This window comes from Erpetoichthys calabaricus, chromosome 6 (assembly GCF_900747795.2).
Source record: "Erpetoichthys calabaricus chromosome 6, fErpCal1.3, whole genome shotgun sequence".
Taxonomy (NCBI): domain Eukaryota; kingdom Metazoa; phylum Chordata; class Cladistia; order Polypteriformes; family Polypteridae; genus Erpetoichthys; species Erpetoichthys calabaricus.
This window is the reverse complement of record NC_041399.2, coordinates 36,165,806-36,181,234: the sequence shown is the minus strand read 5'-3', so window position 1 is coordinate 36,181,234 and position 15,429 is coordinate 36,165,806. Positions and strand designations below refer to the sequence as shown.

At 37.2% G+C, this 15,429-nt stretch overlaps 1 protein-coding gene across 5 annotated transcripts in view; it reads right to left on the bottom strand.

Moving 5' to 3' along the window:
* The window catches only part of mapre2 (microtubule-associated protein, RP/EB family, member 2), a 129,528-nt gene that overhangs the window by 14,929 nt on the left and 99,170 nt on the right, over positions 1-15,429 (bottom strand). For all 5 annotated transcript variants that reach the window (XM_028803492.2, XM_028803493.2, XM_051929115.1 and 2 more), the window contains 3 exons: positions 6,968-7,095; positions 5,836-5,981; positions 3,048-3,261 (listed from right to left, as the gene is read on the bottom strand). In XM_028803492.2, the coding sequence (XP_028659325.2) occupies positions 3,048-3,261; positions 5,836-5,981; positions 6,968-7,088 (481 nt within the window). In that variant the 5' untranslated portion in view covers positions 7,089-7,095. The remainder of the gene's footprint in view (positions 1-3,047; positions 3,262-5,835; positions 5,982-6,967; positions 7,096-15,429) is intronic.

The window sequence follows — 15,429 nt, the reverse complement described above, 5'->3', positions numbered from 1 at the left end:
ATATATATATATACACATACATACATACATACATACATATACACACATAGATGCACTTACAATAACATAGAAATCAATATAAACAACATTAACATCATTATCATATGAGAATATGAAGTAATATATAAGAAGCACATTTCATATAAATATAAATTATTAAACAGTAAAATCTTCTTCTATAATTTGCTACCGTGGCTTTTCGTTGGTCTGTCCAGGATTTTAAATCACCTGTAGCTTGGAAACCGTTTCACCTATTGACTTGAAATCTGGTACACATATAATACGTCACGTCTGCTATCCGCTTTATGGGTGATGATTGTATTACTCTTTTTATGTTTATTTTATTTTAGAATCAACTCCTATCTGCGCACACCAGGGCGGCCGTGGGCAGATGCGTATGGTGTATTCACTCCATGTTATCGTGCATTGCGCTGTCACTGGTATTTTGATAAAAGAATTTGAACAATATATAAGAAGCGTATAAATTATTAAACAGTAAAACATTAACATTTAAGAAGTAAAGTTACATTGAGTACTAAATTGCTAAAATATAAAGTGCAATATAAATAAAATTTATTATTATTATTATTATTACTACTGCAGTGCCTTCGGGTATACCTCATTTTTTGTTTGCCCATTACATGCTTAAATGTATACATTTTTTGGTGTACCTACCCGAGAACACGCGACATATAACCGAGCGTGGGAGAAGCATGGATTTTAAACACGCGTTGAGTTCATCTGCTGGTCTCCCTCGTGGAATAACTGGTAATGTTTGAGTAAAATCTACAGCGAGTAAAACGACATCACCTCCTTTTTTTTTTTTACGATCTCTGAGATCTTGCTTTTTTCGGTTCAAGGCTTCATAAGCTCTTTTATGTGCCATGGTGTACTTAATAAGTACTAATTATCCCAAACCATCATCTTTGAATGTTGCAAGACTTTCGCCTTGTATGTAGATCGGGGTAATTACATTCATTGCATTCCTAGTCTGAATCACAATCTGATTGTATGGGTGGTTACCTGGCACTGTAGGGTTGCCACCCGTCCTTTAAAATACGGAATCATGCCGCGTTTGAGAATGAAATTGCGCGTCCCGTTTTGAATCAATACTGGACGGGATTTATCCCGTATTTTTTTTATCATTTTTTTTTTTAAAGCAGCGTGTCATGCAAATCATCCCACACGCATTTTATGAAGATGCCTCCTTTCCTACTTTTGATTGGGTAATACTTGATGTCATCGTTAGTTTGATTGGTCTTTTTAACTGTCCAGTGAGGAGGGCGTGTCTTTTAAGTACAGTCTGCAAAGTGTTGGCACTGAGATGTGGCGTCAGCGCCATAGTTGAAGCCCCTAACGTTGCGGTCAGCAAGTCGGCTAACATCCGCCATGTGCCGTCTTTCAGTTGCGAGAAGCAGATCATAGAATGGTTGAAACTGTTGCCCTTAACGTTGCGCCACGGCGTGTGGTTCGTTTATACCTCGTGTCTTCTCATTAAACTTTTATCTCGCGAATATGTTATTGCAATCCGCAGCGGGAGCGTTTCTATAAACTTAATTTAAACTTACGTTTTACACCGTGCTTTGTTTCCCTTATGAACATGCTTGTATGCTTCACTCGCTCCGTTCTCAATTGTTTAATTAATTTTTTGCTCTTCGCTGTTTCCGGCTGTTCCTCCATTTCCCCCTACTTCGTTCTTTTATCTCGCGAATATGTTATTGCAATCCTTAACGGGAGCGTTTCAATAAACTGATTGAAAATAGTTTTGCATTTACCTTTTTAGTAAAAGGCGAGCTTTTAAGCCTGAGAAATCACCCCGTAAATGCACACGTTTAATTGCACATGTGTTAATATGTATGGTTACACAGTATTAAAAGACAGTGAACAACGTCAGTTACCTTTGTTCCCGCGTTTGATAAAAGGTGAGCTTTTAAGCCTGAGAAATCACCCCGTAAATGCACACGTTTAATTGCACATGTGTTAATATGTATGCTTACACAGTATTAAAAGACAGTCAAAAATTAACGTCATTTACCTTCGTTCCCGCGTGTGACTCGTGCTGTAAATCTCTTCCTTGTTTTTAGTTCACGTGATTACGTAGGAGGCGTGATGACGCGATACATGACTCCGCCTCCTCCATTACAGTGCATGGACAAAAAATATGTTCCAGTTATGACCATTACGCTTTGAATTTCGAAATGAAACCTGCCTAACTTTTGTAAGTAAGCTGTAAGGAATGAGCCTGCCAAATTTCAGCCTTCCACCTACACGGGAAGTTGGAGAATTAGTGATGAGTCAGTCAGTCAGTCAGTCAGTGAGTGAGTCAGTCAGTGAGGGCTTTGCCTTTTATTATTATAGATAGGAGAAATTTCAGCTTCAGTGTGCATATTTAAAAGTTAATAGATAAAGGGGGGTTCAGTTGAAATATTTAAATAAGAATTGTATGGTGTACGTATTGAAGATGCTAGCTGTTGATAAATACTATTAATGTTGGTTATTATAAAAAGGTCAGGAATGAGTCACATGTAATTCCATCTAATGTGTGTTACACTGCTACATCAGGAGGTGCCAGAATTCTATTAAGAGTGGAAAACACAACTCTTTTGTTACCATCAGACATGACTTGTTTAGAGTAATGAGCAGTTTTTGTCGCAGATGACACATCTTTGTACAGACTAATGTGCTCATGATACATTTCTATGTGCACAATGAATCGTTCTAAGTGATGGCCATTCACTTTAAGCTGCCGAAGCTCAGGAGTGAACCAGAGAGCAGAGTGTGTAAAGAAAACAGTCCGGGTTTTTAGAAGTGCAAATGTGTCCAAAATGGTGAAGTCTATCATTGTAGTAAGAAACCAATTCATCATCTACACTAAGTAAATCTTCATTGCAAGAAAGGTTATTAATTGTTGTAGTCTAGACAGAGTTATTTATATTTTTTATGTTACGATACACATATAGCATTGTTGTTTAAGTTTGAATAATGGCAGATTAACACTAAATGAAACTAAATATGTGAATTAAATTTTTAAAAATTAAAAATATTACCTGCTGTCGGCGAGTTTGCATGATGGGACTTCTTTGGAAGATTAAAAATCTGTTCACCAGGGTCCGGAGGAGGGATTGCATCTTGACCTTGTCGAGCTTCAACTGGATCATACTCCTTACCATCATAGTTTGCATCAAAAAATTTCTTGAACCACTGGATAAAATCCAAATTGTCCTGAAACCTCCCTTTAACCAACTTTTCAACTGGGATGATCTGAAAATTAAGACATTGCAAGTTTAAGATGTAATAATATACTAATATTAGTAATAAAACAAATATTATTCTGCCTTATTTAATGCATTAGGAAAATGCATTCAGAATTTATAAAGAAAATTTTACTAACTAGCACTTGGATGAACCATGCATCATCGTAATGTTCTAAATTATTTGGGTTAAGTCCTCTTAAATATTTTCTCAGGGCTATGGCTCTGGTGCCTTGCTCTGCTTAATCCACTTATTCATAAAATGCATTATATTTGTTGATAGCAGTGACACTTGTGTAACTATTGTCCAAAGTCTTTATCGAGTTTGTGCTGACTCATTTCTAGATCTGAAGTGCAGTTCGCTCCTACTTCATTTCCTTTTTTTCATTATCCTCTACTTCAATAAGGCCCAGTACTTCCTGACTTTGGATTCAACATGAGCATATCCATTTTATTTTTTTTGGCAATAAATGGATTAGTAATCTGAGTTGGCAGTACAAAAGAATCAGTTTGGACAGGACATGTGAATATCTGATGTTTGGCTAAGGACAAGTAAATTCACATTTTGTCTCGGGTGATGTCAAATGCTAGCGGCTGAAACACATACGCTGCTGAGTGCAGTGCAAAACAGTGTGGAAGTCTGATAGTAGAGTAACAACCAAAAAATAATTGTGGGAGATAAGGCATAAAAGAATGAAATGTGAAAAGAACGAAATGTTAGAAAAATCTCATTAAATAATATTTGTTGCTTTCATACAGTTGAACTTTATAAACTAGGGGGTGTTCTGCACTTTATACACCAGCTTTATGTGAAATCCTTTCAATTGTAATTTAAAAAAAACATTAAACTGGACCAAAAAAACTCAGATATCAGGACAAAAAACAAATTGTGAACAGCATGACATTGCTGCTTTGTCTGTGAGAGGAGGTGGGCTGCTGTTCACTCGACACATGAGCCACACTATGGTCAGAAAAATTTCAGATCATGTATAGTATGCTGTTGTTGTTGACCGTAGCCCCATGGTGCTCCACAGACTTAAGGCTCAAGTACTCTTGTGTTTCACTCACAGATAAATGTTTCCATAAATGTATATCATAGATGTCAAAATTTATACTTAGTAGCATACTTTTGATTTGATTCCAAATAATTTCAACCAGATGTTATAAAGCACAAATTTATCAGAAAAGGAAAAAAATATGAGAAGATCATGCAGTAATCATGGGGACTAATATATTTCAGGCCTCACGTGATCCTTTGTGTGTGCCAGATATTAAATGAGATCAATAAATGGCTAATAAACCTACTAAATGAACTTGGTGGGTCAAGACAAGGTATACTCCTTTAAAATTTGTTAAGATACTGGTTTCTGTTTAATTTCAAACCAATTGTTTAATTTCCATGTTAGTGGTGTGCACAAAAAATGTGGATCTGAAAGAAAAATTCAGACCATATTTGTCTTTCTTAAAACTTGTTCTATCTGAGCTGTGAAGTGCTCCACTCCTTAAAAGCTTAAAAGAAAGTTCAGTAATCCCTCCTCCATCGCGGGGGTTGCGTTCCAGAGCCACCCGCGAAATAAGAAAATCCGCGAAGTAGAAACCATATGTTTATATGGTTATTTTTATATTGTCATGCTTGGGTCACAGATTTGCGCAGAAACACAGGAGGTTGTAGAGAGACAGGAACGTTATTCAAACACTGCAAACAAACATTTGTCTCTTTTTCAAAAGTTTAAACTGTGCTCCATGACAAGACAGAGATGACAGTTCTGTCTCACAATTAAAGGAATGCAAACATATCTTCCTCTTCAAAGGAGTGCCTGTCAGGAGCAGAGACTGTCACAGAGATAGAGAAAAGCAAACAAATCAATAGGGCTGTTTGGCTTAAGTATGCGAAGCAACGCGGCACAAAGCTGTTGAAGGCGGCAGCTCACACCCCCTCCGTCAGGAGCAGACAAAGACAGAGAGAGAGAGAGAGAGAGAGAGAGAGAGAGAGATTTTAAGTATGCGAAGCACCGTTCAGCATGTCGTTTCAGGAAGCAGCTGCACAAAAGATAGCAACGTGAAGATAATCTTTCGGCATTTTTAGACGAGCGTCCGTATCGTCTAGGTGTGCGAACAGCCCCCCTGCTCAATCCCCCTACGTCAGGATCTCTATCTATCTATCTATCTATCTATCTATCTATCTATCTATCTATCTATCTATCTATCAGAGAAAGTCAGCGCAAGAGAGACAGAGAAAAATAAGTTGGGTAGCTTCTCAGCCATCTGCCAATAGCGTCCCTTGTATGAAATCAACTGGGCAAACCAACTGAGGAAGCATGTACCAGAAATTAAAAGACCCATTGTCTGCAGAAATCCGCGAACCAGCAAAAAATCTGCGATATATATTTAAATATGCTTACATATAAAATCTGCGATGGAGTGAAGCCGCGAAAGGCGAAGCGCGATATAGCGAGGGATTACTGTAATGGATCTACATAGACTGACGGACAGTTAAATTTGTAAACTGACCACTGCATTTTCTGTCTATAGAAGGAATACCTAAGAAAGCTTTCTGTGTTTTAGATATATTTGATTAACTCACCTTGTCCACATTCATCCTTTTAAATGAAGCTTGAAGGAGCTTAAAATTGTGAATGTATTCATGTTCTAGCTTAGCTTGGAATTTTACTTTCTTCAGGCTGATGCAGCCAGGGAACAGCATATCCATAAACTGACAGTAAGCTGCACCTACAGAACAAGAACGGTATACAATTATGTTGAGCATAAATTATTTTAAATTAAAGAAATCAGTATCAGGCAACTTAAAACAATCCAACTCTAATAACAGTGGTCACAAATTCCTGTGTCAAGAACAATTTAATAGCTCATGTTGGGTGAGAATGTGGGGTGTAATTTGTAGTTATGTGACGCTCTCTCCTGTTCTTCCCTTGAACAGACTTGAGGTCATTATTGCCATTCTCAATGTGATGGTGTCATCAAAAGTACTTAGCAGGTATGACAGACTCCCGTTACATCTTACTGCCATGAATCTGGAGGCAAGAAATTCAAGTACTTTCATTGGGTTCTGTTAAGACATTACTGACATAGGAAGTATCTGAGAATGGGAATTTCAAAGAGTTCAGGAAGACTGAACCGTCACACTGTGGCTCTGTGGAGGAGTAAAACTTTGAGGCAACATTTTGATGGCAGTTTTTTTTTTGTTAATATTTTCAAGCTTTTCAAACATCAACATGTCTTTAAAAACAGAAGGAGTTACCTTATTTTAGAAATAAAATACACAAAATACTTTGAAAGCCATTCTATAGCTAGATCTACATTTCAGGAAATACTCAATTGCACTATATCTGCTGGGAAAGATGAGGCAGAAGTAAGAACTGGTGGATATTCCTTCTTTTTTAAGAAGCAAACTAAAGTTACTTTGCACATGTTGTTACACATTAAAAAAACAAAACAAAAATAAATACACTTTTATTGGCTATTTTGTCCATTAACCTTAAATTGGGTGTCAAACACCAACAGTGAAACCACAGTGGCAATGTAATGAGCTTACAGGAGGACATTACCATCAAACAAAATACCAACACTAACATGCATGTTCAGAACTATACACAGATGTTTAGTGTTGTTTACATATAATATTTATTATATAAATTGCAACAGAAAAACAGCAGTTAAAGTAGGGGAAAAAAGATCAAGCAGAAAAAAAACCTCACCTGAAGAAAGTTGTTCGACTTTTGTGTATGCTAAACAGAGAATGTCATTGACCCAGGCAATGATATCATGTCTGCTCATCGTCTCCTGAGTTATTGAGGTAGAATACACGTTGACCGCCATTCCCCAGCTGTACAAAAAACACAAACAGACAAAAAAAAAAAAACTTTAAGATTACTTCGTGACATCAAAACTTACTATTTTGTTATAATTTTGTTTTGTTATTTCCAAAAGACACTCTGAGAAATTTACAGGTCCAAAAATGGAAGGTATTGCCAAACCCTTAGGGAGTAATATTCTACGCATTCCAACAGAAAAACCTTTAAAACCCCCCAAAAAGTCTTCAGTGAGTTTTGCATTTCAGGATTTTGATAATACATACAAAATTAAGTTTACTAGAAATTTTGTGAAACTGTATGCAAAATAAAACTTTGGTGATCATCATCGCCACTTATGGATGACATACTTTGTATCTATCTTTTGAATTTATCTTATAGCATAATATTTAATGCTCAAATACTGTTCGGTAAACCTTTGATGGGTGAAATTCCCCAGAGTCTTGCATTATTCTCTTTTGTTGTCTGCTCCTTCAAGCTTTGTGGCACATATTCTAATTCTAATGACGAAAATTGTTTGCAATGAACATTAACTTCAAATTAAGAAGAAACCGTTTTTAACAGGTTCTACTATTCATAAATGTGTTTTTAATCTATAGTGATCCCCGCCTATCGCGGAAGTTACGTTCCAGACCCAAATCTGCGATATAGAAAGACCATGTAACATGTAAAACACACTTTGTAAATACATATGATATGTGGATGTCGGGCTAAGGATATGAGTAACATCTCTCTGTCTCTCTATTATAAAAAAAAAATCTTTGGGAGGGAGACTAGGGAGACAGGACGTGATCTTCTCGGAAGACAATTTGAAGTCCCACGAGAGACACTTTAACTTGTCCCCAGGTCTTAAAACAACAACAAGCGACAAGCAAAACACACAGCTTGGCAGCAGCAGAGATTCAGCAGATGATCCGACCGCTTCGCCTTAGCGTGCATTTAGCCACCCTAACCCCGCCCCCCCCCTGCCCCCTTCACAACGCGAGCGGCAGAGACACAAAGTGGCAAAAGGACAGCTGCTGTACAGGCTTTGAAATGATTGGGCAATGAGACAAGCAGAACACGCAGCAGCAGAAAGCCAACAGATGATCCGACCGCTTCTCCTTAGCGTGCATTCAGCTGCATCCCCTTCACAATGTGAGCAGCGTTATGCGTCCTGCGAGAAAGAGATGTAACCACGCCTGGGGCCGGAAATAAAGGACAAGTATTGTTTTTACGAAAGTTTTAAAGTAAAAGTGAAAATAATGCATATGTAACAATTCCCATGAAAATAACAATCTCTTTAAATTGTATATCCGGTAAACCAAACTCGGGGGTGGGCGAGCAAAGCAAGCAGGGAGCGGAGCCCCCTAATAATAATAATAATAATAAATCCGCGATGTAGCGGGGGCGCAATAGTTGAACCGCGATATAGCGGGGGGATCACTGTATATTATATTATATATATATACACACACATATATATACATATATATATGGTTGAAAATAGTTTTTTACTGTCAAATAATGCAAAGAGTACGCAACACGTGTTTCACCCTAATTCTGGGCTCATCAGGCGTACACACTCACTGCACTCCCTCTCGGGAATCGAACCTTGGACATCAGCGCTAGAGGCAAAGCCCCTAACGTTGTGCCACGGCATGTGGTTCGTTTATTTGACAGCATGTAGATCGGGGTAATTACATTCATGGCATTCGTAGTCTGAATCACAATCTGATTGTATGGGTGGTTACCTACATATATACATGGTGCTCAGCCCACATGTATTTTGTGATTTGTTGATATTTTTTGTTAATAATGCTCTAGCGAGTGGGATATTCTAATGCACTGCATTCTTTATTTCGCCTCAGCACTGGGGCAGGCCTGTTTATGAAAATGAAGGCCATTTGCAGAAGCAAAGCAAAGCAAAACAGGCAAAGTTTGGTGAAGCTCTAAGAAGATACATTTAGCTTATAAGTGCTTGCCAGGCACTGTGGCTGACAGAGTAGTCAAATTTGCGTAACAACATACATACACACACACACACAAACATAAACCTCACCAAAATGTAAAAACAAAAAAGAGAGACAAAAAAAGATGCTTAAATAAAGTCAACAGCAAGAGTTAAATTATTTTAAAAATTAAGCAGTGAAATAAATATTATATATATATCATAATAAAAAAAATCCTGTGACAAGACAAGACTTTTTAGCCTGGGACGAGACAGGACTTTTTCAGAGAGATACCTTCACGTCCCGCAAGACGAGACTTTGTGTCACTGCCAAGAGATTTAACTACGCCCGGGGCCAGAAATAAAAGACAAAAAGAGTAGATGACAAAGTAGAATGTCGTAAGGAATTCAAAAACTTTGACGCGATACACATGCATAGCAGGTTAGAGATAATGAAAGTACTAAAATTCAAAAGTCCCAAAAAAATGAAAGATCGCATTAGCACAAACAAACGTAAATTATTACTCAGTGAAATAACGGAACAGCGAAAAGAGATCGAATATATTGTTCGGATTTAAACTTTAAGTTGGAGACTTGTAGATCGTCTAATTTGTGTTGCCATCAGGGAAAAGTAATGCTTCTTCCCAAGTTGTTTGGTGAAAGTGAAATCCACATACACGAGCGGCAGAGACATGAAGTGGCTGGCACGTAGTGCAGGCCGGGGGGCTTGACAAGTGAAGCAAGCAGGGGGCAAAGCCCCCTAGTATATACATAATTCAATGAAAAAAAAAATGAGGGTGAAAAACTAACAAATTACTGTGCATGGTGTCAAGTTCAGGTATGCATTTGGACACAGATAACTGATATAAAAGTTAAATAATTTTAAAATTACTCAACTACTTCATCAAAGAATCATATTTTTGTATTTTGTAATAGTGAGTCATAAACAAAAAAAAGCAATAATAACAAAATGCAAATAAATGTGTTAGCAGACTACTGTACATTAAATACATGCTCGATAATAGCTCTTTACAGTACCATGTAGTAGATCTGTGGTGGCTCAGTAGCTTTCACGGCCAGCAGAGTCCAATTCAAGTGATGTAAACATGGCACTGTCTGATGTCCCTGTTGTAAGTTATGGTAGACTCTTCAGACTATTTTTAGTTGAAATTTCTTAAAAACATTTTTGAAAAAAAGACTTAAAATCCCAGTTGAAGTTTCAGAATTTGTTGGCTGAACCAGAACATAATAGAAAGCAGGTCTGGACCTTTGCAAATACATTTTAGTATCTCCAAAATACTAAATCATCGAGATATGTGATACTGAGAACATATTTGTTTACTTTATGCTTACAGATTGATGCTTATGTAATTAATTTCCTCTTTCATTCGTTTCTAAATATGTCTTTTGTCTAAAATGTCTTTTTGTTTTTATTTTTACAGTTAACTTACCTCAGTCAGCAGGGGGACTGAGCTGGGGAACCAGCAGTATAGCTTGCGTGAGCGCCTCTCCTGGTGTTTGACTAACTTGTATTTCAAACCTGTTTTGCCATCAGGAGTGGCTGTTGAATAAGTAAAATGGGAAAATATACAAAATACAGAAGCTGAAGTAACCTCCGTCATTTTGAAATAGGAAACTAATCTGTACCTCAAGTCACACAGAACCTTCATTTGTTTTAAGTCAGACAACTCAGAAAATTTGCCAATGCTTTTCATGAAGAGATTTAAAAATTTGTACAATGCACTCTATTCAAGATATCTCAAAGAAAATGAAACATTCCCAACAATTTTCTGTGAAGAATAAGTGTTCCAAATTGCAACAAAAATGGTCTACTCTGAGCAGAGGTGTTTCATATGGATAGACAGACTGACACAAATGACACTTGCAGAAAGTACTTATTACACCATATGTGAACAGCCCTAAACACGGGGCAAGAACTTAACACAAAGAAATGAGGACATGAACGGTCATTTTACTTCAATATTCTAAAGACTACAGTGCTGATCATCTGTCCGTGTGTGTGTGTGTGATGGTGTGTGTGTACGTTTGTGTGTCCTAAGGGTGAGACCTTGACTTGCACCATTTTTTTTTTTTTAATTTTAAACAATGATTTTAATACTTTACATTTTTTTTGCAATCTGCTCTTACATCCTCTTAAATTTAGATGGATTTTTGGTGAATAAACATGCAAGAGTTTCACAATTGTCTGTGTCCTAGTACTGTCATCAGCTTTCAAGATTTTTTAATTTTTGGTTAGATACTCTTTGTGGCTAATTCCACTTTATCAATATTTATTGTGGGTATATGAAGGTGTTTTAGGGGATTTGGTTGATTAACCTTTTTTCTGTTGTTACCAATTGACAAGATGGTTTGACTATGTCAGGTGTGGGTGACTGGCAGGTATTGATTAAATATTTGTAAGTTGAAAGTTAAAAGTTAAACAACCATTTTTGATAAAGCATGGAAGTGCTTTGTCTGGGGGAAGCAGCAGTGTCATATGAAATATAATATGGTGTATAAAAACCCACAGGATGAAGGAAAAAAGGAGGAAGAGATTCATTACAACTGAAGTCACTCAAGACAGAGATTGGAGTGACTTTGGATTCTATTTTACGTCTTGGCAGGTGTCTGACAGCCAGAAAGTCCAACAGATACAAGTTTGTTAATAGATAACAAAAAATCACATTATATTCATAACAAAAAAGGAAAAGACCTATCAAAAGTTTAACATTTGGAAACCAATCATCCTATCTAATATTACTGCAATATTTGTTGAATATTAAATTTTATCTTGAAAATTACAATATCAGAAATTCAATTTCAGTAGTCAGTAGAACAGACGTGAATAAAAGCATAATAAAAATGGCTTTATAACACAGCTTCAGTTTGGTTGACAGCTTAATGATTCTGCAAAACTACTCCAGTATTTGGAGTCAACTGTCATTACTTCAGTAAGACAATATAATTGAACCCTAGTTATATCAAAAAGGTAGACATAAAATACCCTCCTTAAATGAAAGTTTGAATGCATAACAAACCCAAGACAGTTTTGTGCTCTGTTAGAACTGCTGATTGCACAACATTAGGCTTCTAAGAGAGATAATGGAAGAGATGAACAGGCAAAACAAAACATCACCAAAGCTGGGCAGGAGTCTGCTTTCAAAACAAAGCGACACACAATGTGAAGGTCACCGTCATGAAAGCAAAGAACAAAATATTTTCAGAGTAAACAATTCCAAACAAAGTAAAACAAGCCCATCATTGAATCTATCAGTAAATCAAGGGACTTGCAGAGATGTTGCTTGTCCCTGTTTTCATAATGTTTTGTCTGTTTGTTCTTTTAAAGGCTTTAATGGAAAGACACTTTAAGAAATCAAAGGAGCATGAACACTACACTGTGGGTCTGTTTTCAGTTTCACACATAGCAGAGCTAATATGCCCACTGCTCTCAAGAAAGTTTTAAATTATTAAAGACAATTTTGCATATTTTGTTTCAGATACAAGTAAGCATATCTGGCTGTTGTTTGTAGTGCAATCACATACGTAAATGTAGGCATATTTTACAATCAGTTGTGGCACGCGGCTGGGGGTGGCACCCAGCCGGGACGCCCAGGAAGACTGGAGGAGGGTTCTTGCCTCCTCCAGACCACGAGGGGGCGACCGCCCTGGTTCCTTTGGGGGCCAAGGGTGCAGCGCTTGGAAGCCCAACCCTGTAGGGGCCCGTGGTCTCCGCCAGGGGGCGCCCCCATGCCTGAAGGACCCAGAACCCCAACACTTCTGCCACACCAGGAAGTGCTGGGGGAAAGAAGATTGGGAACACCCGGAGGGCTTCCGGGAACACAGCCGGCACTTCCGCCACACAGGGGAGTGTCGGGGATCACCTGGAGCCCATCCGGGTACTTATAAAAGGGGCCGCCTCCCTGCCAAGGAGGACTGGAGTCAGGTGAGGAGTGGACAAGGTGTGTATGCAGGAGAGTGGAGGCGGCCTGAAGAGCAGGCAGAGACTGAGAGAGGCCTGGACTTTGGGGGAGTTTGGTGCTGGAGGCACTGGGTTGTGCATTTTATTGGACCGTAAATTATGCACAATAAACGTGTGGTGGACTTTAATATGGCGTCCGTCTGTCTGTGTCCGGGCTACTTCTCACACAGTAAAAGGTTGTGATTCCTTACTTTTACATATACATACAAGCCTCCTTAAGCTAATTCAGGAGTCTATCCTGGCGGCACTGGGTACAAGGTGGAGAAACACCAGCTGGACAGCAAGGAACACACAATCACATACTGGAATCGTCAATAAATCTATCCTGGACATTTGAGAAGGTATCTGGCAGACCTGAAGGAAAATGAGCAAACTCCACACAGACAATGGCTAGGCACCTGATTTAATTATTGTAATTTATCTTTATTAAAAACATTTTGGACCATGTCATTTTCCTTCTCAAAGTTTGGTTCGACTCTATGAACACAGACAAAACACATCTGCTTGGATCATGCATGCAAGGTTTATTACTGAGTATTACAATATAAATGGTACAGCATTTGTGTGACCACTAATTACTGCAGCAAATTTGAGTCATAGTATAATCAGCATATGTGCACTGAGGTCACTTTATTTTCGTAACTTTACCTAGTCGGAGGAAAATGTTTTCTAAAGCAGGTCCACTAAATTAGAGGGGAAAAAAAGGCAAGGTAAAATAGTATGTTGTGGAATGCACTGGGATGTTTATCCAGTTTAATACTGATACTACATAAAGTTAGTAGAGTTTTCTTCCTTTTCTGTTGTATGTTTCCACACTAGAGTGGAAAGTCTGGCTCTACTTACTCGGTCTCATTCCATCTACTGTTCTAACCCTCAGCCCACATCAAGTATTGTCTCTTACATTCAATAAATGACAGATTTTTCAAATGAGAATGACTCTGGCATTGTTCAAGTGTTCACTGTCAACACAAAACTAGCCTGACCATGTTAGTAATGTTACATACTACAATACAAGTCAGTGTATACTGTAATTGAAAGTTATACTAGTTCTGAAGTGAACCATGCTTAATTTTCTACTCAGAATCTACAGCCAGATAATGCAACGGGCAATTAAAGTAACTTTCTTGAGAAAGCAGTAAATTCCGGTTATTATTTTTGTCCTACCAAACCTCACCATGTATAAACAAGTCAACCATGGGGAGGTTAGTGGGTAAGTGAAGATGCTAAATACAAAAAAAAAACCACAAAAAAGATCTGATGTATTATTAACCTTAAGCATTCGGTATCCTAAAATGAATCATCATAATCATACAGCCCATAATCTGCAAAATTCACTGGCATAGGAATAAAACGTTTATGTTCAGCACACTAAAACTCCCTCCAAACTAAATAAAAACAGTTAATTAAATTTGGGTCATAACGACACTGTTTTTATGACACTATCTTAATGAATGTAACATGCTTGCCACAGTTAGAATGTCATATCTTTTTTCATTGATATTATTTTAAAAAACAGACATGATAATGCTTTTACTGTCAGATATTCTGGAAAATAATTTAACTAATAATTTAACCTGTGATTACTATTGTGATTTTGTTACAGTTATCATGTCGACACATTTTCTGCAGGATAAATTTAGACAGCTTCTCTTTCAGAAAGGAAATTCAGATCATAAACTCAGAAGATCAAAAAACAGAATTCCTAATCTTCCAGTTTTAACCAATCAGTTGAAACGAAGCCAATTCGGTGCCCTTTAGGTTTCTTTTTCTAAAAGAATGTCAACTTCTTACTTCACTTACATATTTTTAACTCATTTAAGTTTCATGTGATAGCACTTAAAAAAGAATTCTTGATGTGATATTCCACTCCCACAACCCCAAAAATATCAACTGAAAATTTCAACAATAATGCCTTGACAAAAAATTCAAAGAATTACTTGATGTAATTAATGAATCACTGTGATCTAGAAGCACAGCATTTATTTGTGTATTTTTATACAAAACGAACTTCATTTTTAATAAACTAAAACAAAAGAACTCAAAACAGATACACATATTCAATTGAAAACCAAGATAGAAGGAAAAAAGTAAAGTCTCAAGAAAACAACATGAGATTTTAACAGATAAAATGAGACTAAAACAGTCAGGACTTTCAAGGGAATATTTTACCAAAAGAAACATAAAAAGAATAGTTACATAAATTTCCATTTAATGTATCTCTGTACACGCCTTCCCAGATAACTTGTTTGGGACAACAGATTTTTAGAAGGTACAAAACAGCATGCATATTTTGGGATAAGTTGGAAGACTGGCAATGGTTGAAGGCATGTAGATCATTAGTTCACAATTTGCTTTAATCCTTGTTTACTTTGTGAATTCTATTTTTCTATTTTTATCTTTTCAGTTGAACTATTGATTGTTGGTACATGTAAATGTTTA